The following is a 25,998-nucleotide window of genomic DNA, read 5'->3' as shown; positions in this document are numbered from 1 at the left end:
AACAATAGTTAAAGTCAGACAGAAAGAGAAGAACGGTAAAAAATATTTCAATATGATAAAAAAAAAATTACTATTATTTTTCAAATGCATATATTGTTTATAGAATTCCTATTGCCTCACTGGAATTTTTTTAAAAAAAATAATATTGATAAAATTTTACTTAAGATTAACATCTCAAGAGAAATTGAATGATTTAAGTATACTATTAATTGAAAAGGAATTACTGGAGAGATCAGTTATAAAACAGTTTTATTCATGACTTTATATCTCAAAAAGTATAGAAATAAACTTTAAACAAAAAAAATATAATAATCTTTTTTCAAAAAATGTAACAATCTTTTCCTTTCATTAAGCCCTCATTTTAAAGTTCTCCTTTAAGCCACCAACTATATTGAGCCGCCCCTAGTTCCAACTGTGTCTTGTGGACACACAACGTTGGTGCGACACATAAATTTTGAAAGCATCTAGATAATCATTTTGTAAGTTGGAGTATTCAACTAACAAATGGAGATGAGTTAAGGTACCTTGATATGCATCCTCAAAATTAGAAGTGTTTAGTTGCTACTTCAGACCAAGTTAACATATTTATCTGTCTTATGCCTAGGAAGAAGAAAGGCCTGTTGATGATTTGTTAATTTTGAAGGTACTTGGAGCAAGACACTGTTGGCACTTGGCATAGATAGAGCTCGACAACTCTTTAGCTTAGTTTTCAATACATCCTTCTCATGATCAACTGTTGTAGACATGAGAAAGAAAGTGTCCATCTCTATAAAGAGTGAATCCAAATTTAGAGATTAATAGAAACTGTGAAAAAATAGAAATATTTAAAATGAGTTTGTTTCGTTTGTTCTTTTTTGACAACAAGATAATCAAAAAATGTCCATTTAATCAAATTTGTTTGAATACATAACAAAGAAGCTAAGATAAATGTGTTTGCTTGCTTCTGATTTAATTACTTTTCCAATTCCAAACCCCGTGGATGTAGTGTGAGCAGTATGACTAAATTGCATAAACTGTGCATGTTAGCACATTGAGATTTCCATGGGAACTTTTCTTTTGATCAATGAAACAGCATAGCATGAGACTGCACATCAAAGATTGCAAGACAGAACATATATAAAGCAGGCAAGCAAGACATTAGAGGCTACTAAAACCTCATTCAGCAAAAGATGAGATTAACCATCACTGGTGCCTTGTACCATTAATTTGTAGAGTGCATAGCCTCCCCTGTGGCAGCCAGGCATTTTAGAAGCCATGTTCTCTAAATCACTCTGACAAAAAGAAAACAGTAGGGAATTAAGTCAGAGATAACGAAATGTTTAAAAAGCAATATGAACTTTTCTTTTATAAAAGAAGAAGCAAAATTGCCTCTTATGCTACTTTTAGCAAGAAGTTCTTCACAAACTTCCATACAGCAGTTAAGCAAATATTAAGAGATAAGACAATTTACTAGAACTATTTTAAAAACTTATAAAACTAACCATTGAAACAGTATAAAGCTGAGTTCACTCGAAGCCATCCTGTGCACTAGAATACAGTTGTTGAATTTCATCTGACTGAAGATTGCATTTGATGAAGAAAAAAGCAGTTGGTCTAACATTCAATACTCTCCGAGATACATCAATAAAGATGGGACTGGACAGAGTATAACATCAAAAATAAAGAATAAAAAACAAGAGCGAGATGGCTCCTACAAAATATAAATCCTAAAATGATACAATCTTATCTGAAAGGAAACGACTAAGTGTGAACATTAAAATAGCCCCACCAAGAGTTGCAGACAGGCATATTCATATAAATTCACGAGTCTCCAGCTGATCAGCTTATGAATGCAACTTTATTTTGTAGCTGACAATCGATTATGTTATACTACATTTTTCAAGGATAACCTTTGGATAAGATATTAACCCTCCAAAAGAGATCACAAGCTTTACTATCCTAAGTTATTTTTTATAAAAAAAAAAATCTACTAAGTAGCAAGTTTGTCAAATATCAAAATTCCGCATATAATTTCCATCATGGATGAAAAAGACCACATTTATAATTTCCATCATTGATAACAGCTTTGAGGTAGATTTTACTGACAAATGAAGTGAGAAATAAGAACTACGCGTTACTAGAGCTACACAATCATATTTTCCTATTTTGACCACAAAACTATGCATTACTCTAAATAACGATCATATAGAGATTTGTATGACAAATTGACAACACAGCAAAAATATCACAATTCTCAAGATTTGATGTGATTGAGCTATTTTGGTATAAAAAAAACAGACTGGTGAACAGGCTAAGCCCTGATATAAGGTTGATTAGAAATTAAATTTATCCAGTCTGTGCTATGACTTATTAAGGTCCTTATTCTTTTCCTTCCAGATTACAAGCGTGACTCATTTCACTATTTGCTACCCAAAATGGTTCAAGTATTAGGAATTATATACTTATACAAAGCAGTGGGAACTGGGAAGTGGAAAGTTCACAAAAGAGTTGATAATGAACTCCATCATTATACTCACAAATTGTAGACACCAGAAAAAGTCACATACCCCTTGCCACTAGACCCAAAAAAGGGGAACAGAAAAAAAAAACAGGTTGGAAGTATTAGTATTAACAAAGGAGGCACTCTCCTTTCTCCCAATTTAATGTTTTTACTTTCTATAACAAATTGGAAAGGTTATAGAAGGAAGAAAGAAAGAAAGATGGCTATTAGAATTAACATAAATCAGCACTTACAAGGGAATCTGCAGGAGCTCCAATTTCTTCAACAACTTCACGGACAATGCTGTCAAACATTTCCTGAGAAACTTTGCTATTAATCGTGTGACATTGATTCAACTCTTGGAAGCCTTCATGGGAGATTATTCCGACTTCTTGGGGTTGTTAAAAGTATAAAATATAATCATGTCATGCTTTGCTTTTTACCTGGACATCTTTGGTCAGTGAAGTAAACAAAGAATCCACAGCTTAATCTTAGCAAAAAGGAACGAGTGATTTGCATGAAAGCAGTCACATATTCAAAATCCCTTAGCTGATCATTTTATTAAGTAACTCTAAATCAAGAGCTTACAACTGAATAAAGCATTGTCAGATAAGGTCTAACAATTTTGCTGGTTTCATTAAAAGCAGGTGAAGTTAAAGGAATACAGATAACAAGTTATGTAACTTAGAATTACTTCTTAGCTAAAGGTCAAAATGGTGAACACCACTAAATATCTTTTTCCAAACAGAAATATGGCAATTGCCTTTTGCTGCCATAGCCCACACGTTTTTTTCAACATGAAAGTGTTAAGAGTAGCTTGTTGGGTTACAATCGCTTCTGACTCTCCCATTTTGAGTTGCAAAAGGTTATATTTATCAGAATTGTATTACCAATATCTCAAGGTGTCCTTATGGCATGAGGTAAGATACCTCTGGATGGTCTCCAGGAAAAACAAAATATCCAGGGAATTCTCCGACTTTATTACTTCTTTGAAGCACAAGTATTCTTTTATCAGAAGTTTCCACAACTGCACCATTACCCAGAGGACTTGATGTGTTCTGACACTGTATACAATCATCTGCAGAAAAACCAACCAAATCTTTTACTGCAAATGAATTGTAGGCTTGCCACCTGGAATATCAGTAGGAATCATATTCGTCCCTTTTCAAATACTCGAATTGACTGCCCTATGAAATGTTATATGCAATTTGCATCACAGAATAACCTCCCTACCCTTTGGGAATTCTGAAGGCACGAATTAGCTGCAGACCATATTTGGAATGTTTAAAATAGAACAGAAAAGGAACCAAAAGAAATAAGAAAAGGTTGTGGTTACTATTGCAGCTTATCTAGTAGATACGTTAGAGATATATAAGGTAAAATCATTTCCAACAGGATAAAGCAACTCTTACAAAAATTACATAGAATGGAAGCTTGCTTACCTTCAGAAGGAACAAGAAATCTCTCCCACATAGGACTTAAATTTGTTCCCATGAATGTCTTGAGTAGAAAAGTTCAACTGTAAGATCATTTTATTGTCTTATTTGATATCTATTTTTGCTCTTCTTCTTTGTGGGTAAATGCATGGATACAATTAAAGTGTAGATGGACATGGCAGACATTTACAAGTTCTCGTTTTTCACCCCAAGATTTAAACAACACAAATAACGAACATAAACAGTGGTGTGGAAGATATTGATGTGCAAATATACGATTGAAATCAGGACAGTATGAAACAAATTGGCAACGCATTTACAGTTGTGATATCAAATTCAGTGTGACCTGTCAGCACTATTAGAAAATGGGAAAAAAAATCAACTTCCAACAAGTAATTTTCTACTTAATTTTCCAGACACAGAGAATATGACATCAAAGATCTAATTCTCCATTTTAAGGTAGATGGTAGTCCTTTCAAAAAGTAGTCCCACAACTGCATAAAGAAGAATCAGTGAAAAAATCAGGAATAAGAGTTGAAACGACTACACTGAAATTTAAGCAGAGACTTCTGGCGAGAAAATATAGTTTGACTTTGATTATTCCGAGTGTTAACAATTTGTTGTCACCACTATCAATATCTTCATTCCACAAAACATTTTTTTGAAATGCCGGTGGTGACAGCAGTACTAACTGCAAACATTAACCAAAAAAGTGGAAAACCTAAAAGAAAAGACGAGGGTTAGGGGAGGATTCAATGTGTGCCTGATGTAATTAATATCTTCCTCTTTGACTCCTAACTACGAGTAAGAGGGTACGCTCAAGAATTGTTCACATTTAATGATTCAAGGTTTAGACATTCTGAATTTAGATTGACACAATAAATTAGCTTGTCCAAATTGCACCAGACGGAGTAAATCATTATAGTTTTCCATCACATGCACATCAAATGGAAAAACATGCACTTAAATGATATATTAATGGAAGGAAGAAGAAGAAAGATTGAGAAGAACCTATAATCTGTCAGACCAAGATGAAGGGAAACATGAGGCTGCTGTTTGGAATTATTCCCTACATCGAAGTTGTATCCACTGTACTGTAAAATTATCAGTATATATAACATTCTTTAGAAGGGAAAATCTAAGACATGCAGCTTATTGGGTGAATCTAATAAACTAGAAATGACCAGCTAAATTCTCTCAAGTTATAAGTGAGTTGCAATTGTGGTCATCAAAGTGCCCAACATTAACTGTCCAAATTCTAAACTGAACAGATAATACCTGACTCTCTGTTATTCAGAATTAAAAATAAAAGAGAAATGCAAAAGCAGAACAGTGCAGCATACCCTGAACTTTGTTCCATTGTAAAGTGATGAACTTTGTTGAACCCTTGCATCCCATATCTAATAAACCTTACACCAATCAAAAAGATTCAGAACAAATTCTGCCATTGGTACAAGTGAGCAGCTATATCTTTCTGATTATACTGACTATTATTGAGAAAACTAGAGGTCAATATTTGGGCTTTCAATTTAAATGATTCCTACAATCAGCAAAAGTTACATTGTCATTTGTGAAGTACTTCTGCTTCATTTAACATGAAACCATTACAATTTGGAAGTCAAAACATTTTTTATTTGTCTACTACCTTTTCAAATGTTTTCAAAACATCTTTAATTATAAGATCGTGATTTATAGTAATGTACATCGACATGAGGGGGTGGCTCAGATGGTAAGCATTCTCCACCTCCAACCCTAAGATTGTGGGTTCGAGTCACCAAGGGAGCAAAAAGGTTTGAGCTGCTAGGAGGAGTAAAATTTAAAAAAACTAAACAAATAGTACGTCCAATTTCATACGGACAATTAACTTTAACCCCATGCACCACCATCCTGTTATTCCTTCTTTTTGGAACAAAATAAGCATTACTCTCTCCGTTTCCATTTGTTTGTCTTACTTTCCCTTTTAATTCGTTTCAAAACTAATGCCTCTTCTCATTTTGGCAACTTTTTAATTCCAACTTTCTATAAGGCATGTTTAAGACCACAAAGTTAAAGCGCATTTTGGTACATTTTACGTATCTTTAATTTAACACCACAAGAATCCAAAATCTCCTTTACTAGTCAAAACCAGACAAACAAATTTAAACAGAGTGAGTATTAAAATCGATGACATTCATGCATGGTAAGGGTACTAATCCACAACAAAATTAGACATGTCGACATCTAGCTCCTCGAATCCCCTCAACATGGAACAAAATGAATAGTTTTAACTAATGAAGCTATGATAAGGTACTTGGTAAAGTTAACAATACCCCTGCCATTTACTTATCCATGTTTGATTTGGTATACCTTTTAAGCAATAATAAATAAAAAGGTAGTTTTACTCTCGATTTTCCAAACAACACAAGTAAAGTTGCACAATTTTTTTTAATATAATGGGCAAGTAAAAGATGGAAGGAGGGAGTAGTAAAAATGTGAATTTGATGAATGCAGAAACATGAAAAGGCGTGGAAAAAGAACGACAACTGTAACATAACCTCAGAAATAGACAGCTCCAAAGTAGGATCATATGCTTCATCGAAAACAACTGATACCTTTTACCAAAAGAGAAAATTCAGATCACAAAAAATGAGTATATATATATATATTTAAAATATCTTAAATTATAAATTATAGCATTTAGTTTTCGACTATGTAAATTATATTCTATCCAAATCCAGGATTAAAATTTAAAAGTTAAAATATCAAAATTTCTAAAAGTGCTACTTAAATTGATACGGGGTACATGAGTGAGGTAAAGTAACCTGTGAATGAGAGAGACCAGAAGGACATGAAATGAGCAGCTTGAATCCGTGACCAATTTTCTCCTCCATTCTTCTTTTTTTTTTTCCCCACTGGAAATACACACACAAAGACACTCAATTCATCAAATTACAGTTAAATTAGTATGAGGAGATGTGCTACACTTGAGCATCTGGATTCATATTTCAATGGGCCTGAGCCGGGTGTACAAATAACTGTTTTTAGTATTCATATATTTTATATTTTTTTTTATAATTATATTGTGCTAGTGAATTTGACCTCGCTTCGAGCATTTATTTTATAAAATATAATGAATAAATTTATAATTTAAGTTTAATATATTCTCTTATCATTTTAGTCTTTTAGCCTATATAGAAAATTCTGCTCGTCAGTAATCACCGGAATATATTTATTTTAGAGCCTCAAACTATTTAAAATTATGTAATAATAACTTAAATTTTACAAAGTGTATTATTTAATTACGATCATGAATAAGATATAAAAAATCAAAAAATAAATAATAAATCTATTTCAAATAAGAAAAAGAAAGAGTGGGCGTGTTTATTTGTCTTTTTCCATAAAGTTTACAACCAAATTGATTCATCCGAATTGAATCCTACAAAAAAAAAAAATCTTTTCCTTTTATTCCCTTCTAAATAACACTTTACTCAATTTTATATTATAGAGACAAAAAAATCACCTACCATTTAAAAATCAAGAAAGAAAGAAATGTTAAAAAAATAGAATAAGAGAAGTCGAAGACAAAACTTTTATTGTATTTGACGTTCTAGGCTTAGGTTTAAAGAAATTAATAAAATCAAATGACAAAAATAAAATTATTTGACATCAATTTCTTCTCATATGAAATTAAATTTGTAAACCTAAACCTTCTTTTTTCGATAGAAAGAAAGATAATTTGTAGACAATATACAATATTTTAATCAATCAAAACATAATCAAAGAATTAACGATGTATTTATTATCATTTTTTAATACAAAACTTGCAGCAACACGCACCAATCAACTTGTAAAAATACAGAATCAAAATCAATGAGATAAAAATAGAAAGCGAAAGTGCGAGAGAGAGAGATTAAAATTAATATACTAAACACAATGGATATTCTTGTTTTGTATATAGAAGTCAGAAACAAAAAAAAAAAAAAAATCAAACACAATTTAATTAAAAAATGAATACTAAAAATTGACACTATAACTTTCATCATTTCAAAGCTGCAAAAAATAAATTAGTCAATATTTTGATTAAAAAAATGTAATCCAAAGAGATTAGATGTGACTTTATATATGAATAGTTGAATAATTAATTTGACACTATAATCATAATTCAATAATCACAATGGATAAATATTGATTAACCTTAATTAAGGTTAATAAAAGTGTGTCTTTTTAATATACAAAACGAATAACAATTATAAAGAGAGATATCGATTAATATACATTTACGATTAAAGAAATATTTCATTGAAATTTTGAAATGTAAATTAAAAAAAAGGATAATTGAAATTTTTGGTCAACTTCTTAGTTTTTCAGTTTTATACAATAAACTAGGAGAAGGAATTAATAAAATTCTACAATGTTTAAATTTACATTTCAAATTCCTTTCCTTTTCTATGTTTTATTTCATCATTTATTTTTAAGTTTTTCCTTATTTTTTTCCTTTTTTGTTATATTTCTTTTCCTTTTTTATTTCTTTCTGTTAATTCAATATTTATTATCCTTAATTATTATACAATAATTTGGCACTTATTCTTCCTTATTGATTGCAGTTACTATACTAAAATATTTTTCCTATTTTGAATATTTTTAAATTCTTTTATTTATTTGCATTAATAAACATTTCGATACTTCTACACATATTCTATATAAATCAAAGGATAAAAAAAAAAAGAACTATAATTTCATTGCATACATCTTCAATTTTTCATAGAGTCAATTTAACGAAGATTTTAAGGGATTTACCTCTTCGATTCTATATTTTTTTAAAGAGAAATTAGATTTATTTTATTTTGTTAAATTTTTCAATAGTTTTATTCACAGAGAATAATCAATCCACAGGCACTATTCTTATTTATTATTTTCATGGTTTAAAGATTTATATGTTTGAATTAATTTATCTTATTTAATTTTATACACTATAAAAATTATTTAGAAAGACATTCATCTGAAAAACAAAATATTAGATTGTTGAATAATACTAAATTCAAATATATAAAAAATATAAATCAAAATTTTAATGAAAATTGCACACTTACTTTTCAAAATGTGTAGGAAACCTTTGTGCAAAAATATGTTACATTAATCCTCATAATCATCTTTCTTTAGATTTCTCAAACCTACAATGCTAGAAAGAAAAAAGAGTATAAAATTATTATAATATTATATTCATGTCAAAAAAAAGAATTTCAATGATATATGTGATCCTATCGTCATATTTTATACTTTTTTTCAATTGATTTGTTGTTACAAGTTTTTATTGTCTTTTCCTATTCCTAAAATAATTTTTATTTATGTTCATCTTATAATTATCCTTTTTAATGGCACAATAATAATTAATATTAATACATATATTAAAATAATTTAAATTTTTTATTATAATAAAATAAATTTAAATAAATAAAAAAGATTAAAAAAGGAGAAAAAAGAAAAATGAAAATAGAGGTATTGAGAGTTGCGACATCATCGCTTTCAATGTCTATTATATAGAAAGGTGAAAGAAGGGACGATCAGGGGCAAATTAGTCATTTTGCACCATCAAAAGAGACTCCAGAATAATCCATCTCTTCACGGACTCTTCACATCCATATCTGTTTACCAACTCTCACCTATCTCTCTGCTTCTCCGTCTTCTTCAGCTGATGAAGGTAATAGTTCCTTCAGCACCTCATGATTTTTCCTCGATTAGTATTCCCATTATTAGTTCATGTTATTTTTTATATATTTATCTGCGTCTTTTCTTTTGATCAGATGTAGTTGCTTTCTCAGTGGCGACAAATCGATTGTCAACTCCTCAAACTAACAGCTACTGGAATTAATTTTTTAGAATTCTAAAGTTATTTTCGAGCTGTGAAAAAATTTCAAGTAATGATCTATTTCAACCATCTTTCTGAGGTGATTTCACCCTACATATTTTTGCTTTCGCTTGATAGTATCGATTTACTCGAAGAAAAATTTAGTTTCTGCTTTGGCATCTAGGTGTATGAGAAAATTTCTCAAAGAAACAGACATTACATTAATTAATTTCTTTCGACTTTAGTTCATAGAGTGTTTGATTAATCTTAGTGAAACACTGAATTTATTATCTCATGTTTTAGTTTCTTTCGACTTTAGTTCATACAGTGTTTGATTAATCTAAGTGAAACACTGAATTTCTTATCTCATGTTTGCTTCTCAAATTAATTTCTATTATACCAAATGTCTGCCGCTATTATCTGTCATCTTTTAAGATATGCCGAACAATAGAATTATCAATCTCCTCTCTTCTATGCTCTTCAATATCTTTCTTAGTTTATTTGAAGCTGAACTTCAAGTAGTAATTCGTACTTGGACTATACAGTGATATTTCTACAATTATAATTTTGAAAACATGATATGCGGATCCCTCAATTTGCTAATACAGAGAGTTACAAATACACCTAAAGAAAATATAGCGAGTTCTTTTATTTTGAACCCGTCTCAATCTCTTTTGAACAAGTTTGCCTGCCTTATCTGTGAAATATAGCAAGTATATTGTGTATACCGTCTCAAGTACGTAAATTGTTAAGAGTTTATCCAAAATATATATTGTTAACTTTGAAGGGCCTTGGAGTAACCGGTAAAGTTGTTGTCATGTGATCAGGAGGTCACGGGTTCAAGCCTTGAAAACAGTTCCTTGCAGAAATGCAAGGTAAGGCTGGGTACAATACACTCTTGTGGTGGGACCTTTCCTCGGAACCTGGGCAAAGCGGGAGCTATAGTGCATCGGGCTGCCTTTTATACGTTGTCAACTTTAATGTGGTTGATCTGAAACTTAGATGCAGTATTTAATGCAAACAAGGGAAACATATATATGGGGATATGTAAGCCAAAGAGGGAAGCTTAGAATCAAACTTGAACCTCCCAGATTACCCAGAAAATGTTCTCAAGGGAAATTTCCTCTTGCGGTTTCTAGGTCCATCTTTTAACAAGTTGCTTTGTCTTCAACTGTATCAACATTTCCATGTTCAGCAATGAATTTGCAAACACCCAACACAATTAGTCTTCTGTAGATAAACTGTATTACTACTTCAAGACAAAGAATCTTACTTTTCTACTTTAGCAGAGAATTCTGAAATTTTCTGCTTGCACTGATTTGCAGATGATGTTACATCCTCATTCTGGCAAAGATCAGCCGCTTTCTCATTGTAAGTGATAGCCTGCTCCAAATTTTACTCTTGTTAATATAATTCAGCAATTTCCTGGAAACAGCAGATTTATTATCTTTCAAATGCAACCAACAAGATGTCAAGATACTCTCCAGTCAACTGCACACAATATCAAGAATCTTTTTAATGAAACGAGACGGCCATATACAACATTCGACAGCCACTTATTAACTTCCTGATAGTATAAAAGTTTAAATGGCTACTATATAATTAGAAGCGACCAAGCATAAAATTTACCAAAAATTGGGCCTTGCTCTAGAAAAGAATCTTGACCAAACACATAATACTGCTTGAAATGATCAAAGAGCACATCAGATTTTCACAGACAATAAACTTGCACCTTATAATATCTTGCAGACATACTTAGCTTCCCATTGTCCAGAAACAGGTGTACTGCCTGCTCTAGACATGATACAGCCTCTGCAAAGATACATCATAAAGAGTTCTTTTTCAGAAAAAGTGAAACCTGATAAATGAAAAAATGAATTTGTACTAATGGTTACATACAATATGACCCTGAAATGACCAACTGATATGGTCCGGTGCACTAGAGTCGGACCACAAGGGTCTATTGTATACAACCTCACCTTACATTTTTGCAAGGGACTGTTTCCACGGTTTGAACCTGTGACCTCCTGGTCACCGCACAACAACTTTTACCAGTTACAAGATTTTTGCTTCTATATTTTATAGAATATGCTTCTATAGTTTATAGCATATACCAAGAGGTCTACACAGTGCAGACGTACTCAGTTGTATTCCCGAATAGTGGGACAATGTATTCTGTTAGCTTTATGTCAAATTTCATCTATCAGATCCTTTTTGTTTTGAACCTTATCTACGAGTTCCATTCTAGAGCATCGTCTTAGGTGGTTTTTAATATATCAAAGATCTTTTTTGTCAAAATACTTCTCAAATTTATAACCATTTATCTCTCATGCAATTTAGCATATTTGTAGTCATCTATTTGTTAGCCACTTCGTTGCTAGCCCATGTGTAGTCACAGAACATCTTCATGCCTATTTTGGCATCATGTAAAGCCTCTCTTTTCCCATGCTTCAGAAAGGTGAAAATGTGCTTGTCATGTCTAGTTGTTCGCTACTGTTGCCATATTTCCTGTATTGATATTGTTAAAAGGAATGGCTTTTTGGTAGAGTAGAGATTTTTGTTCAGTTCTGAGTGAATTAAATAGTGATGTAGGTTAAAATCATTCTTTCTCAGGGATGACTATTGAACTCTCCTAGAACTTGATTTTTCTATTCTTCTGGTAACTATGTTAGGTCTTGGGTCAATTTCTAAGTAAGGCAATACTGATGTTTTTGCTGATTTGTTTGCTAATTTGTGTATGAAATTCCCTACAGTATATACCTTCTATTGATATCTGGAGTATTGGATGTATTTTCGCGGAGGTCCTGACAGGGAAACCATTATTTTCGGGCAAAAGTGTTGTTCATCAATTGGATTTGATTACTGATCTTCATGGAACGCCATCAGCTGATATTATATCGGGGGTAAAAGCCATTTATTGATTTGTTTTTGTTGATGCTAGCATTATCCGGTAGTATACTGATAGAAAGTACTCTCCTCTTGAGTGCAGGTTCGTAATGAGAAGGCAAGGAAGTATTTGACAGACATGAAGAAAAAGAGCCCAGTTCCTTTTACTAAGAAATTTCAAAAAGCAGATCTTTTGGCACTTCGACTGTTGCAGAGGTTGTTAGCATTTTATCCAAAGGATCGCCCAACTTCTGAAGAGATACACACACATATATATTCCTGATATAGATGAATGGCATCTTGCTTGTCCCTTTCTAATTTCATTTTTATTTTTATTTCTTGTGTTTTTTCCTCCCATCTTATAGGCTTTGGCTGATCCGTACTTCAAAGGACTGGCCAAGATTGAGAGGGGAAATAGACACAGTAAGTCTGTAGCATATGTTTTTTATGTGTAATGTATATTTGTAAGCATCTCAATTTGGCGATGCAAACAGACACTTGGTGACTATTTTGCTGAAAGGAAAATGTAAGTTCTCTGTATGGTTTTATAGTAGACCACTTAGTCATTGTTATGTGAAATTTGAGTTTATGAAATTCAAGTGCTCTGATCACTTACTTATTGTACTATGAACAGATGGTGTTGATACTCAAGATATTACATGATGCTTGAGGAAAGATGGATCCTTAATTGGAGTCTTGAGCACAGAGATTTCAAAAGTAAAAAGAACTTCTAAAAGTGTCCCCCTACATGAGATATTGTTGGTAAGTTTACTAGCCTTGTGTTTTGATGATTTTAATGAGAGAATTTATTTATTTGAAAATAAAAAAACTTACAGATAAGTCGACATAAAGAGTTCAGATTTTTCATTGGTATGATCTAAGGTTTCAGGACTTCGCAGAGTTGTTGTACTTCCTGTATGCTATATGTGCATGCGACATAATTAATACATCTCATCCTAATTTATGGCCTGTTAAGTAGGTGAGATGTATAGATGCAATGTTTCTTTGGTTAGAAAAATGCAAAGATCCTTGGTTTCCTTGAGCCAATGGTCTGTAAGCAAGAACCTCTCTTCCTCTGGGGGTAGAGATAGGTGTGTGTACACTCTACCTCCTGCAAACCCCACGTTGGGACTACATTAAATATGTCGTCGTTATTTCGTGCAAATCTCCTTATGAATGGCTTGGTGGAATGACATCAGCTTTAGATTTTAATAACGATGGAAGAAATAAATAAACTTTCACTAATTTACAGATTTTTGACTTGTAAGCCTTATCTATAAATTTTCCGGTTGAGTGAAGGTGTGGAGGTAAAATTAAAGGCGACTAAAGCTTGTCTGCATGCATGCAGGTCTTCTTTCACTTTATTCTTTCTTCTGCTTTTCTGTTTTCTTTTTCGTTTTGCCTTCATAAAATTAGTCAATAATTTCTGGTTTCCCGTCTCACTTTTAATATCTTGTCAAGTATCTTTGATAATTTGTTGAAACCAATAAGCGATAAAAGCATTTGCTGAAGAGCTTTTTCCAGTGATATTTTTGCCGTTGTGTGTGTTTGAGACATACTCTATTGATGAATTATGGTATTATTATCTTAATTTGTCCACAACACTTGTTATAGGATGCAATGGGGAACGGCTCAAAGGTGTGATGGCTTGAGGTCCAAGGGTACTGAAGAGACTAGTGAGACAATGAATTTGGTTTATTGATTTAAATTTTAATTGTTTTATTGAGTGTGAACTTAAAATTCTGTTCATTGATGTCGAATATAAGTTAAAAATCTGTACTTTGGGCAAATTATGGGGTGGGGTAGGGGGATACGAGCTTATGGTAATGCATCTGTCTGTTAGAAGCTTGGCTATTGATTTTGAAGTATTAAATGAAGAAAGATTATCTGAGAATGCGGCGTTAGTTGCATTATCTTTTGTATTGTGAATTAGCTTAGTGTGTGGTATCTTTTGCAGTTGATAGGCAGGTTAAATGTGAGAACTGGATCCGAGGAGACGATGACAATCAGTCCGAGCAATCAAAGTCATCATGGTGGTTAAACCGACTTATTACAGGGCAGACAAAGAAGATGTCTACTGATTGACCATTTAAAATTACTAACATCAATATTCTCGTGAATTGGACTTGAACATAACGAAATGGATATAGAAGATATATATATATATGATGAACACAATTATTGGAGATTTAACGCGAAGTTGATGACGGTTGATCAACTACATTCTTGTAAATGCAGGATTTTTTTGGATAAAGTACCAATAAGGATATAAAAAAAGGCAAATCACACGTAAAGATTCCTTCTCTGGATGATGCCATATTTTTTACAAAGTAATTATAAAGTAGTATTATTCTGTAAATCTATCATAGTCTTTTTGCATAATGTTGCTTCTTAATTTGGTTTGAATTAGGAGGGTTGTTTCTTTATGGGAGAAAATTCATCATCAATAATAACATGAGAAAATAGCCAAAAGATGCTTCAAGCTTTACCCAAAATCTTAACTGTACACTTAATTTTTATGGGAGTCCTATAACCCCTTCTGATCTATTTTTTTATGTATTTATTACCCCTTCAAATGTTGAGTTGGCAAGAAAGGTGAGAACACCCCCTCTAGGTGCATTGGTTCAGTCCCAACAACTCTAAAAATCTTACTTTAGCCTTCCTCCTATATAATACACATCATTAATTGATTTTTTGAAGAAATAAATTATGAAAAATGACTCTCTCTCTCTTCAATGGTCACCTTCCTCTTCTTTATATCACTCTTCTCTTTGTCCACTTACTGCCTTCATTTTCCTTCGTTTTTTAAATTTTATTTCTTTAACCTACGTTTTAGCTTTTAATCCCAATTTCTACTTGAATTTTTGGAGTTTTATTGTGTAATTTGGTTCAACTCTTAATTTAGGGTTTGTAATTTGATGATCGATTTTGTCGGAATTCATGAAATGATAAATTCGAAATTGAATAAACTTTGTATGGATAAATCAGACTCAATGTTGTTGTGAGATGCAAACATGGTATTTTGCTTGACTTGCAAACTTCATGGTCGAAGTCAAATTCGGGAAGAAGATTTTGGTCTTACCCTTTCTATGGTGTATGTATTTTGCATTGTATTTTGTTGTCACTTTATATTCAAATTATGTTAATGTACTGACAGTCTCAAAAATGTAAATTTTTTTTATGAAAGGACAAAAAAAAAGTGGATCCAAGATCAAATTTTATCATTCTAAGATTGGTGAATAAAATCAATGAGTTGGAAGAAGATTTATGGCTTAAACAGGTTCAAATTTATGTTGGAAGATGGACATGGTGTAGGTTCAATAGGAAGATATTTTTATGTATTTTGATTTGTGTTGCTGCTATGTTTATCAGCAACAAATGAACTGAAAGCAGTTGTTAGATCTGGTCTACTATGGTGTAAATTTTGTATATCTCTCTAAATATATCGGATTATGTTTTGTTATGGTGTGTTTTGTCTAGTCGTACTTCAGATGTTTGTTGAACTGTTGCTATGTTATTGTTTGTACTTTCAAAATTGTGTCTTGTGTTATTGCTATGTTATTGTTTACACTTACAAAATTGTGTCACGTATTGCTCCTATGTTATTTTTTATACTTGTTGTGTCTTGTATTGTCATTATGTTATTGGTTACACTTGCAAAGTTGTGTTTTGTGTTGCTGTCATATTATTGTTTATGCTTACAAAATCGTGTAATGATAATGTTATTTATGCAAAGTATCGTGTAATGACAATGTTGTGTTGCCATTATAGCAACATCATCACCAGTTAAACAACACAACAATAATGTTTAATGACAACAGTCATCAACAAAATATTCCAACTTTATACAACATCATCATTCATACTAAAATAAATTTACATTCATAATGCCTAACCATTAGGCAACATTCATCAACAAAATACAGTGCTTAAATTATTTTCCAACACCAAAATAAAATTATTTTCATGTCAACTGGACTAAGTTAAAACAACGCTTAAAATACATCAACATCACTATAATTTTCATGGCATCTTGGATTGTGAAGAAGTGCTATGTTGAATTGAATGGTGTAAACTACTTCCCACTGTCTACTTTCTTCTATTCTCTTTAAATTGTTGTAGTTTTCTTGTTGAGATTTCTGATTTGCCATTTCATTTTAATTTACTGGTACTACTTGGTGTATAACCAATGTCACTAGTTACATCAGTTGATCTTGCAGCCTTTGCTTAACCAATGAAGTATATCTTACTGCTAGGCATGTCAGGTTACAAAGAAGGATAAAAAAGTTTAACAATCAACATATAGCAATGAATCATAATCTACATATGATATAACAAAATAAGAGACTTACATTCAAGACTTTGAAGCCATTTTCAGCTTGAAACACACCCATTCCTACTGCTCTTTGCCTTTTGAATGGAGATGTGTTTTTCCTACTACTACCCATTCCTCTTTTTGTAGTTCCAACTATTAAAGATGATGCACAAAAATTAGGAAGTGCAGAAGAGGATGCTGGAAATATAGTAGGTACTGGAGGTGCTGTAGGTAGAGGAGTTGCAGTAGCATCTACTGAAATTGTTCTTTTGGGTCTCTCTCTTTCTTTTTTTCTTGTGGAGGTTCAGTAATGGCTTCTGATGATGTTTTCTATAATATAAAAGGAATGTTATGAATAGAACAAATTAAAATATTGTTATAACATAATGGATTAAAGTGTAAAAATTACCTTTGATCTGTCTCTTCTCCTGCCTGAGCCATTATTTTTTGCTTGAGGAGCAACAGTAGTTGCTTCTGTTGGAGTTTTCTACAAATTAAAAAAGAATGTTAACAATTAGAATACTGTTATAACATAATGGATTCAAGTGAAAAAATTATCTTTGATCTACCTTTTTTCCTGCCTGACCTAGTAGCTGTTGTTACTGATGGTGCAGTTGGTTCTGCTTCTGTTAATGATGCTCTATGAGGACACCCCCTTTTGTTGTGGCCTCTAACATGACACACACTACATGTCATTGCTAGTCTAGTTCTAGGCAATTTTCCTGACTTCTTTATTTCCCCAACTTCCTTCTTCCTATTCTTAGATAGCCTACCAGGCAGGGTTGTGATTTCAGGTGGTGCAACAACAATATTTAAAGAAACTGGCCACATTTTCATGTTTGTAAGTGGTTCAAGAATATTGGCGTAAGTCCTCAAATATGTGTCCTTACTGTAGCAGCTGTCAATATATTTATACAGAGAATACTTTTTAAACAATATTGCAGCCACACCATGTGCACATGGTATGCCCTTTAACTGTCACACCCTACAACTGCAAGTCCTCTTGACAATATCAACTTTGTGTTGATAAAGTCCTTCTTTCACTTCAAAATCAGCAAATTCATTAAACTAAATGGTACAATCCATAGACCTGTTGATATTTTCCACTAAAACCTATAAACACATTGGAGAGTAGTTGGACTTTCAAGTACTTGGAAACTCCCTTAAAGTGCATATTCTTGTCATCATCTTTACTCTGATTTATTCAAGCATGGTAATGATGGTCTTGTGCCTATCTGGTAAGATCCATGCATTAAAATACTCAAGACATGTTGTTATCCACAGAATCACATTTCACTTTAGTGTTGAAGTAAAGCTTGCACCAGTAATTAATGTTGAAGTATATTAAGTCATCCATTATTTTTTCAGGACCAATCAACTTCATCTTCTGTATGTTTTTCCTTAATTGAGACTCAAATGTACTTTTGGCTATCCTCCAAAATTGTTGTCTTCTTTGAAGACCTCTCCATTCCTTAGCCAAATTAGCTAAGATGTGCCTTGCACATCTTCTATGCTCAGATTGAGGTAACACCTGTTCAATTGTTGTAAACAGTCTCTACAATACAATACATAAAATAAAATAAGGTCAAAGTAGTACATTATTACATTTACTTGGATAAACTAGAAAAAAAAATTACACATAATACAGTACACATACCTTCTACATATCTGTAATCAAGGTGAGACCTTGTCCTTCTCCAAGTCTTAGGTCATCCCTTATGCACCTAACAGACCAAGTCCATGTATTTGTGTTTTCCTTTTCAACTACTGTCCAAGCAAGTGGCGACATCTGGTTATTTCCATCTTTGCCAACAGCAACTAACAATTGCCCTTTTACAAACACCTTTAAGAAAACAACCATCTAAACCTATACACTTCCTACAATGTACCCATGCCTTCTTCAAAGCATCAAAACAGATATAGAAACTCAGAAATTTTGGTTTACCTTCTTCATTAGCCTCACCAAGTTTAACAACACAACTTGTCCCTGAATTTTTCCTCAGTAGCTCATCTTTGTAGTCAAGAATTCTTCTAAATTCCACAACATAATCACCCATGATATCTTTCAACACTTTAGCTCTTGCTTTTCTCACATTAGTCTTACCAACATATAATTTGAATTTTTTTTCTAATCAACTCGTGCAGATTGAATACCCTTATATTTGGCTGCTCAATTATCTTTCTCTGAATATTTCAGCTAAAAATTTTGCACTGCATAAATAATTTCTGGTTGTCTTGTTGCAAGTATGTTTTAAAATGTAAGTTTTTATCATGAAATATTTTGTTGTATTGTCAAGATCTGCATACAAAAGTCATGGACAACTATCCTTGCATCTAACTCTAACCTTTTTTGGATCATTCACCTACTTCTTCATAGGAACCCTCTTCCTTACTGCATATTTAGTCACAACTCTTCTAAATTCATTTACATCTTTAAACACCATACCCAACTACCAAACGACTTTCTTTGCAGTTGGGTCATGAATGATTTTCTGGGTTGTTGTCATTTTTTTCCTTGACAACTTAACAAATCTTGCCCTACCAGATGTAAGCACATCATGTTCTTTATCAGCACAACAATCATCTTCATCTAACTCAAAACTCTCCTTATCAGAACTTGTAAAGTAAGGCTCATCACCTCCCAACATACCTTCATGACTGAATTTACCTGTTTCAGTGTCATCAAACCCTAGATCTAGTCCTGCTTCACCTACTGGTAACTCTGTATTGTCAGCTGATACTCTCTCATTTCTTTTCCTCCTTTGAAACTTCCTTTTTTCAACTCTCTACACCCTAACTTCCTCATGTATATCACTATCATACTCTTCATCATCATCATCTCCAACTAATTCTTCTTCTAAATCAACACTATCCTCAGTAGAGTAATCATAACTCTCCACTTCTTCTTCTGAAAAATCACTTCCAGCAGGACCAACATCTATATCATCAACTGCATCAGCACTAGGTGCAGTAACACTAGGTACAACAGTACTAGGTGAAGCAACACTACCTGCAGCAACACTAGGTTGAGCAGCAGAAGGAGCAACAACACTAGCTGCAACAGTAGATGTAGCAATACTAGGTGCAGCAGTAGGTGCTGAAGCACTATATGCAGTAACACTATCTGCAGTTGTGAAATGAGGTGTGGTAGTGCAAGGAAGTGAAGTAGAAAAAGAAGTAAAAGGGTCCTCCATATTTATATGGTCCTCACCTACCATAAAGTTAGGCCTATTATCAAAAAATGCACCAGATTCCTCCATATTCCCAACACTTACATTTTCTAAGAATATGGAGGGGTCCACAACAATTGGTTCATCCACTAAATGCTTGACAAATACATCCACTTCATTTCTTTTTTTCAAGGAACACATCATTTTAAAAATATCCATATCATTATCCACATCTACCGAAATGCCACTATTAGGTGGTTTAATACTAAAGATGCATGTTGTGATATATCCTAATTTTCTTATATAGTCTCTCAATTCAAAATATGACATCTTGTCAACATCAACATTCAAGAATTCTGTAATTTTTTCACCTTTATAAATCGGTTCTGTACTAGTTAAATCTAACGCTCCACCATGGTACCATCTTAGAATAATCAAAGTAAAATCACTCATGTTTGACCTGATGACAATAAACACTTAAATAAGACAAAGTATCATAGCAGATATATTATCGAAAATCAAGTCTCAACAAACTTTAATACAAATACATCATGCTTAAACAATGAAGAAAAACACAAATTTTATATCACACTGTACGACTTAGATGAGAAAGAAATAAATTGATTACATGAAAATTGTGCTTAGCTGCATACAAATATGGTAGCATAAATAATTCATTATGTAAGAGAGAGAAGGATATCTTTGCATCAGATGAGACAGATTTATGCATACAAAAGATAAATTTCAGTAGCAAATTTCAGTCACAAACTTGATACCAAACCAACAAGATGATTCCTCAAAGATGGACAAAATCAAGAAACCCATGAAGAATGGCAAATGGTGAAATTCCCACAAAAAAGAAGATGTAACCCAACAGTGAACTCACAGCAACAACAACAATCGACATCGGAAGCTCAAGTACCAAATAAATTAGCAGAAGATTTGGGTAAGGCAAAAACCCTCTTTAATTTTTGCTCTCAAACTCTCAGCTACATGCGTAGACATAATAATCCCTCTATAAAAGGTTAGAACAATCTACGTCGAAATCTCAAGTACCAAATAAATTAGCAGAAGATTTGCGTAAGTCAAAAATCCTCTTTAATTTTTGCTCTCAAACTCTCAGTTACATGCGTAGACATAATAATCCCTTTATAAAAGGTTAAACTACTATTTACAAGAAAAGAAATCTATTAAGCAGTCAACATATGCTTAGGGAAAACCCCAATTAACAATGAAATTAGTTTAGGGTAAAAACATGTACCTCTCCTAAATAAACTAGCAATCAAATGCCAAATCTTCGAAAATCCACAAAACCTTATCACTAACAATAGATTCATACACAAAAATGACTAAATTTGCATGTAATAATGAAGGAATTTCGTGAAGGAAGACTGGAAGAAAGAGAAGAGAGGAGAGAAGAGAGAGGAAGTTGAAAGAGTGATAATGGAACCATATGACATTTTAGGAGGGAAATGACCTGGAAGGCGTAGGCCCAGCGCGTGTAAATACAAAGGCATTATGATTTGGGTTACGTTGCCAGCTCAGTATTTGGAGAGGTAATAAATACATGAAAAAATAGATCAAGGGGGTGATAGGACTCCCGTAAAGATTAAGTGTGTAGTTGGGATTTTGGGCAAAGCTTGGAAGGTCTTTTGTTCATTTTCTCACAATAACACTCAGTGTATTTTTAAAAAGCAAATAGTTTTAATTCAATTTCAGGTTTACACCTCAAAATACTTGTTGCAAATAAAAAGTTACTTTGAATCCTTCGCGTTGGGCATGTGCTAAGCACGAGCATACTTATCTAGTATTATATAGAAGTGTGAGTTGCAGGACGACCAAGGGTATTATAGTAATTTCACAATATAAATTCATAATCCAAAACCTATCTCTTTTTATGGGGCCCATTTTTCATTCAATTTTTTCTTTCTTCTTTAATTTGCACTACTTCTCACCTTAGCCATATAACCTAAAAGAAAATTCTCAAGATAATTTATAATTTAATATTTGTTATACTATTTCAAATTAATATCATTTTAACAAATTTTAAATTTCAATTGCTGCAAAGTTGGCAATTATTCAATCAAAAAGATTATAAATTTGTTCCAAGCTAATTTTTTGTAATAAAATATTAAAATACTCTCAAATTGTAAGAAAAGACCTCTATCTTTAATACACTACTTGAAAATAATTTGAAAGAAGATTTTGAAAAACATATAGGCCCCGTTTGGTCATGAAAATTACTTTTTTCCGAAGTTGGAGTTGGAGTTGGAGTTGTGTTTGGCCATGAATATAAATTAAAGTTGTTTTTAAAATTTTGTGAGAGAAGTATGAGTGAAAAAGGTGAAAACAAGTAATACTTGTTTTCACTTTTCCAAATAATTTTTTGGAGTTGGAGTTGGAAAATTCATGGCTAAACGGAGCGTGTTTTTCACTTCGTCACTAAAGTGAAATAATTTTCTGAAAAAAGAAAAAAAATTCTATGGCCAAACAGCTACATAGTCATTTCGTATATGTAGGAATATAGTTCTTTCATTATGTAGGAGTATACTTCTTCATCTATGATTAAACTTAGTTTGATACTTTTTCTGATTCACTACAAATTCAATGTTACATAAATTGAAAATACATGAATACATAATTAAGAATTCTTTCAATAAGCAAAGAAACGAAATGAGAGAAGAGTATGAAAGATAATTAATTTCTATTATAAAGGAACTAAAAATTTTAAAATATTTCTATTATAAAGGAACTAAAAATTTTAAAATAATTGAAAATACTAAAGGAGTATAACAATATATTTTAAATTTAATAAGAAATTATGTTACAAATAATATTTTTAGGACAATTTGATCAATTTTTAAATTTTATGGTGTACAACCTTTTTAAAAATAAAAATAAAAAGTTTAAAACCTATATAATAATACTATAAATCGAGTAAAAAAATTAATATATTGTAACTTATCATGTTAAGTGTCAAATTTGATAAGTATTACTATAAAGTGATTGAGAATTCGGAGACATTATTACTAAGATCTCAAAAAAATCAAAATAAATAAACATAATGAAAAAGAAAAATAATTTATGAAAATGTGTCTTTGTTTTGTCATAACACAAAAAGCATATTTATATTTTTTTTTTTCATTTTAAAAGGTTTATAAGATGTTTAATTGACAATAAGTCATGAAGAATTATTAAACAAAACAAATGTTGGAACCGTGCATAGCACGGGATGCATAATCTAGGACGACCAAGGGTATATTTGTAGTTTCAGAAAAAAAGTTCTATCTTGCTTGCTTATATTTTAGGCATCAAAGTTTGGCCATAAATTTTTAATGACAAAAAAGTCAAGTTATTTTTTGTAAATGTCAATCACATCTCAATTGATATAATATCTCACATGGACCCACATAAAATATAGAATTAATTGTTATTTTCATATTTAATTACTCTACAAGTGTAATAAAATCATAACTAAATTTATAAATATTTAAATAATAATCCATACATTCAATTTATTTGTTTTATTTTTGTTTAAATTTGTTTCAAAAAATTGCCTCCTTTTATTTTTAACTATTGAATTATAACTTTTCACATGTCATATTTAACACCAAAAATAAAATAGATTTTGACACATTCTACATGTTATTAATTTAAGACACAAGATTGAAAATTATATTTTTCTTTCTTAAATTTAGTATCAAATCAAAATCCAACAAAAAATTGAAACGGACAAATACTCAATTTCAAAATAAAAAATTTTCAGATATTGAAAGATAATTTTAAAAGTATAGCATAAATTATACACTACAATGATAAATAAAGTAATAAACCTTAAGACTATAACATTTTTTATATTATCAATTTATACGACATAAAATCATTTAATACTTATTTTTGGTATTTCATTTTCAGGAGTAATTTTTCAGCTATTAAGAGATTCTGTAATTTCAAAACCTCACATGATACATATCATTACAAAGATTTGCACTATACATATAATTTATGAAAACATAATTATTTACTAAGCACCTATTTAAATTATTTTAAACAACTTATTTAAAATATAATATTAACTTTCTCATGTTAAATTACTACAATATATATCATGTTAACTTTTGTTAATTCTTTTGATTCTCTTTATTTGAGATATTAAATTTCTTTATCAGGTAGACATATCACTTAAAAAGAAATTTCTTATTTACTATATAGAACTGATCTCTGATTTTTAACGTATATAAGACAAGACACAAAGACAATCCGTTAACATTATGATTCATTAAAACGTTCATCCAGTAGGTCCATATTTTTGTTTGTTAAACACCCATAAAATGAATTTAAATGTATTTAAAATCAATTTATGTATGAATTAGTATCCCTTTATTGCTTCGTATGATCTATATAAAATGTTAATAAATAGATATTTATAATTTTAATATATTCTCTTGTATAATTTTTAAATAAAGTAAAAAAAAATATTACAATTAGTTGTTTATTCTCTTGTGTTTTGATGTTAAAAATAAGCATTAGAATATGTGATACTTTAATCTTAATTATGAAACCTTAAATAAGTTGTAAGCTATTATTTAATTTTGTAAAGATAAGAAGTTATGTTTTATTATATAGTGTGATCTCTGCTTACATTTCTTTTTGTGCTTGTTCAAAAATATTAATGATCATTTTTTTTGAAAAATTAATTAAATAACAGTAAATATATTTAAAATTATAATATTGGGCCCATAAATGGGCCTTTCACTATCTAGTAATATAGAAGAGCGAAGGTAAGCTGGTCAGGGTCGTCCTGACAGCTTGCCGCCTTTCACGCTGCTTCCTCCGTAATTTTAGTATGCCATCCTTAATTAATTATTATATGTCATTTAAGTATTAAAAAATAATATAGACATTTATGACATGTCGGTTTCCGTTGTTTCAATCGTAATTTTACTATTTAATCCCTAATTAATTATTTAAATTATTAAAATAATAAAAAAATGATAAATTGACTATTAACGTTTTAAATTAACTTGGTATTGAGACACACTTAAATTTTTTTCACCACTATTTTTTTATAGTAATTTTTCTATATCACTTCTAATAATTTAAATTGAAATAGAAAAAAATATATTATAAATCACAATAATTAAAAATTAAGATTATTTTAAAAATATAATTGACTATCAATACCACAAAAATTTAGACAAGAAATTATTATTAATTACAATAGCTAACAGCTTAAATAGTAAATTACAATGTCAAAAAAATATTATAAATTACAATAACTAACAGCTTAATATATCTAAAAATATATTAAAAATATAATTGATTATCTAAATTTTATTTGTGTAACATAAATTGAACATATATTGTTAGTACTATATAGAAGTGCGATAACACAGGCAGCTCTTCATCGACGTGTCTGCTTGCTCTGTGATTTTACTATATCACCTCTAATTGATTATTATATATTATTTATGTATTAAAAACTTAATAATATTTAATAAAAATGATAAATTAACTATTGATATTTTAAATTAATTTGGCATCTTATATGAGGCCCACATAAAGTTTTTTCACAACTATTTTTAAAGTTATTTTGCTATATTACTTCTAATAATATATTATAAGTAATTTAAGACATATTTGTTTCGCTACTTCAACCGTGATATTTGGTTGATTATTGAAATTATATGTGTCATTTAAATTGGAATAAAAAAAGTATTAGAAATTTTAATAATTTAAAACATAAATTATTTTAAAAATATAATTGACTATTAATGCCACAAAAATTTGATCAAGCAGAATATTATTAGGTACAATAGCTAACAACTTAAATAATTAATTACAGTGCTAAAAAGGTATTATAAATTATAATAATTAATAATTTAAAA

At 30.9% G+C, this 25,998-nt stretch overlaps 2 protein-coding genes across 44 annotated transcripts; one reads left to right on the top strand and one right to left on the bottom strand.

Annotated features, from left to right (window-relative positions):
• Window positions 1-866: 866 nt before the first annotated feature.
• LOC107847935 (nudix hydrolase 9) lies at window positions 867-6,923 on the bottom strand. Of its 12 annotated transcripts, none has more exons than XM_047399758.1 (9): window positions 6,717-6,923; window positions 6,450-6,506; window positions 5,259-5,315; window positions 4,926-5,009; window positions 3,922-3,979; window positions 2,734-3,557; window positions 1,482-1,635; window positions 1,200-1,271; window positions 867-1,084 (listed from the first exon to the last, which is right to left on the bottom strand). In XM_047399758.1, the coding sequence occupies exons 1-6, from the start codon at window positions 6,783-6,785 to the stop codon at window positions 3,388-3,390; spliced, it is 495 nt and encodes a 164-aa protein (XP_047255714.1). In that variant the 5' UTR covers window positions 6,786-6,923; the 3' UTR covers window positions 867-1,084; window positions 1,200-1,271; window positions 1,482-1,635; window positions 2,734-3,387. The 12 variants fall into 12 exon arrangements, 7 of the variants coding, with proteins under 7 accessions (XP_047255714.1, XP_047255719.1, XP_047255715.1 ...); XM_047399763.1 differs by having other exon boundaries at window positions 867-1,271; window positions 2,734-2,922; window positions 3,409-3,557; XM_047399759.1 differs by having other exon boundaries at window positions 867-1,271.
• A 2,508-nt stretch (window positions 6,924-9,431) lies between these two features.
• On the top strand, window positions 9,432-14,930 carry LOC107848048 (mitogen-activated protein kinase 18). 32 transcript variants are annotated; one of them, XR_007047402.1, is made up of 10 exons: window positions 9,434-9,592; window positions 9,696-9,839; window positions 11,065-11,110; window positions 12,493-12,642; window positions 12,729-12,841; window positions 12,991-13,151; window positions 13,260-13,387; window positions 13,925-13,973; window positions 14,240-14,301; window positions 14,583-14,930. XR_007047402.1 is itself a non-coding variant. In XM_047399748.1 (9 exons), the coding sequence occupies exons 2-7, from the start codon at window positions 9,813-9,815 to the stop codon at window positions 13,267-13,269; spliced, it is 393 nt and encodes a 130-aa protein (XP_047255704.1). In that variant the 5' UTR covers window positions 9,434-9,592; window positions 9,696-9,812; the 3' UTR covers window positions 13,270-13,387; window positions 14,240-14,286; window positions 14,583-14,930. The 32 variants fall into 32 exon arrangements, 10 of the variants coding, with proteins under 10 accessions (XP_047255704.1, XP_047255703.1, XP_047255705.1 ...); XR_007047409.1 differs by lacking the exons at window positions 9,696-9,839; window positions 13,925-13,973 and adding an exon at window positions 10,567-10,878 and having other exon boundaries at window positions 9,437-9,592; window positions 12,991-13,048; window positions 13,120-13,151; XR_007047412.1 differs by having other exon boundaries at window positions 9,432-9,592; window positions 12,729-13,048.
• Window positions 14,931-25,998: the final 11,068 nt, after the last annotated feature.

The sequence above is a fragment of the Capsicum annuum genome, chromosome 11 (assembly GCF_002878395.1).
Source record: "Capsicum annuum cultivar UCD-10X-F1 chromosome 11, UCD10Xv1.1, whole genome shotgun sequence".
In the NCBI taxonomy this organism is placed as follows: domain Eukaryota; kingdom Viridiplantae; phylum Streptophyta; class Magnoliopsida; order Solanales; family Solanaceae; genus Capsicum; species Capsicum annuum.
Note: the sequence above shows the minus strand (reverse complement) of the source record. Positions and strands in the feature narration are given on the sequence as shown.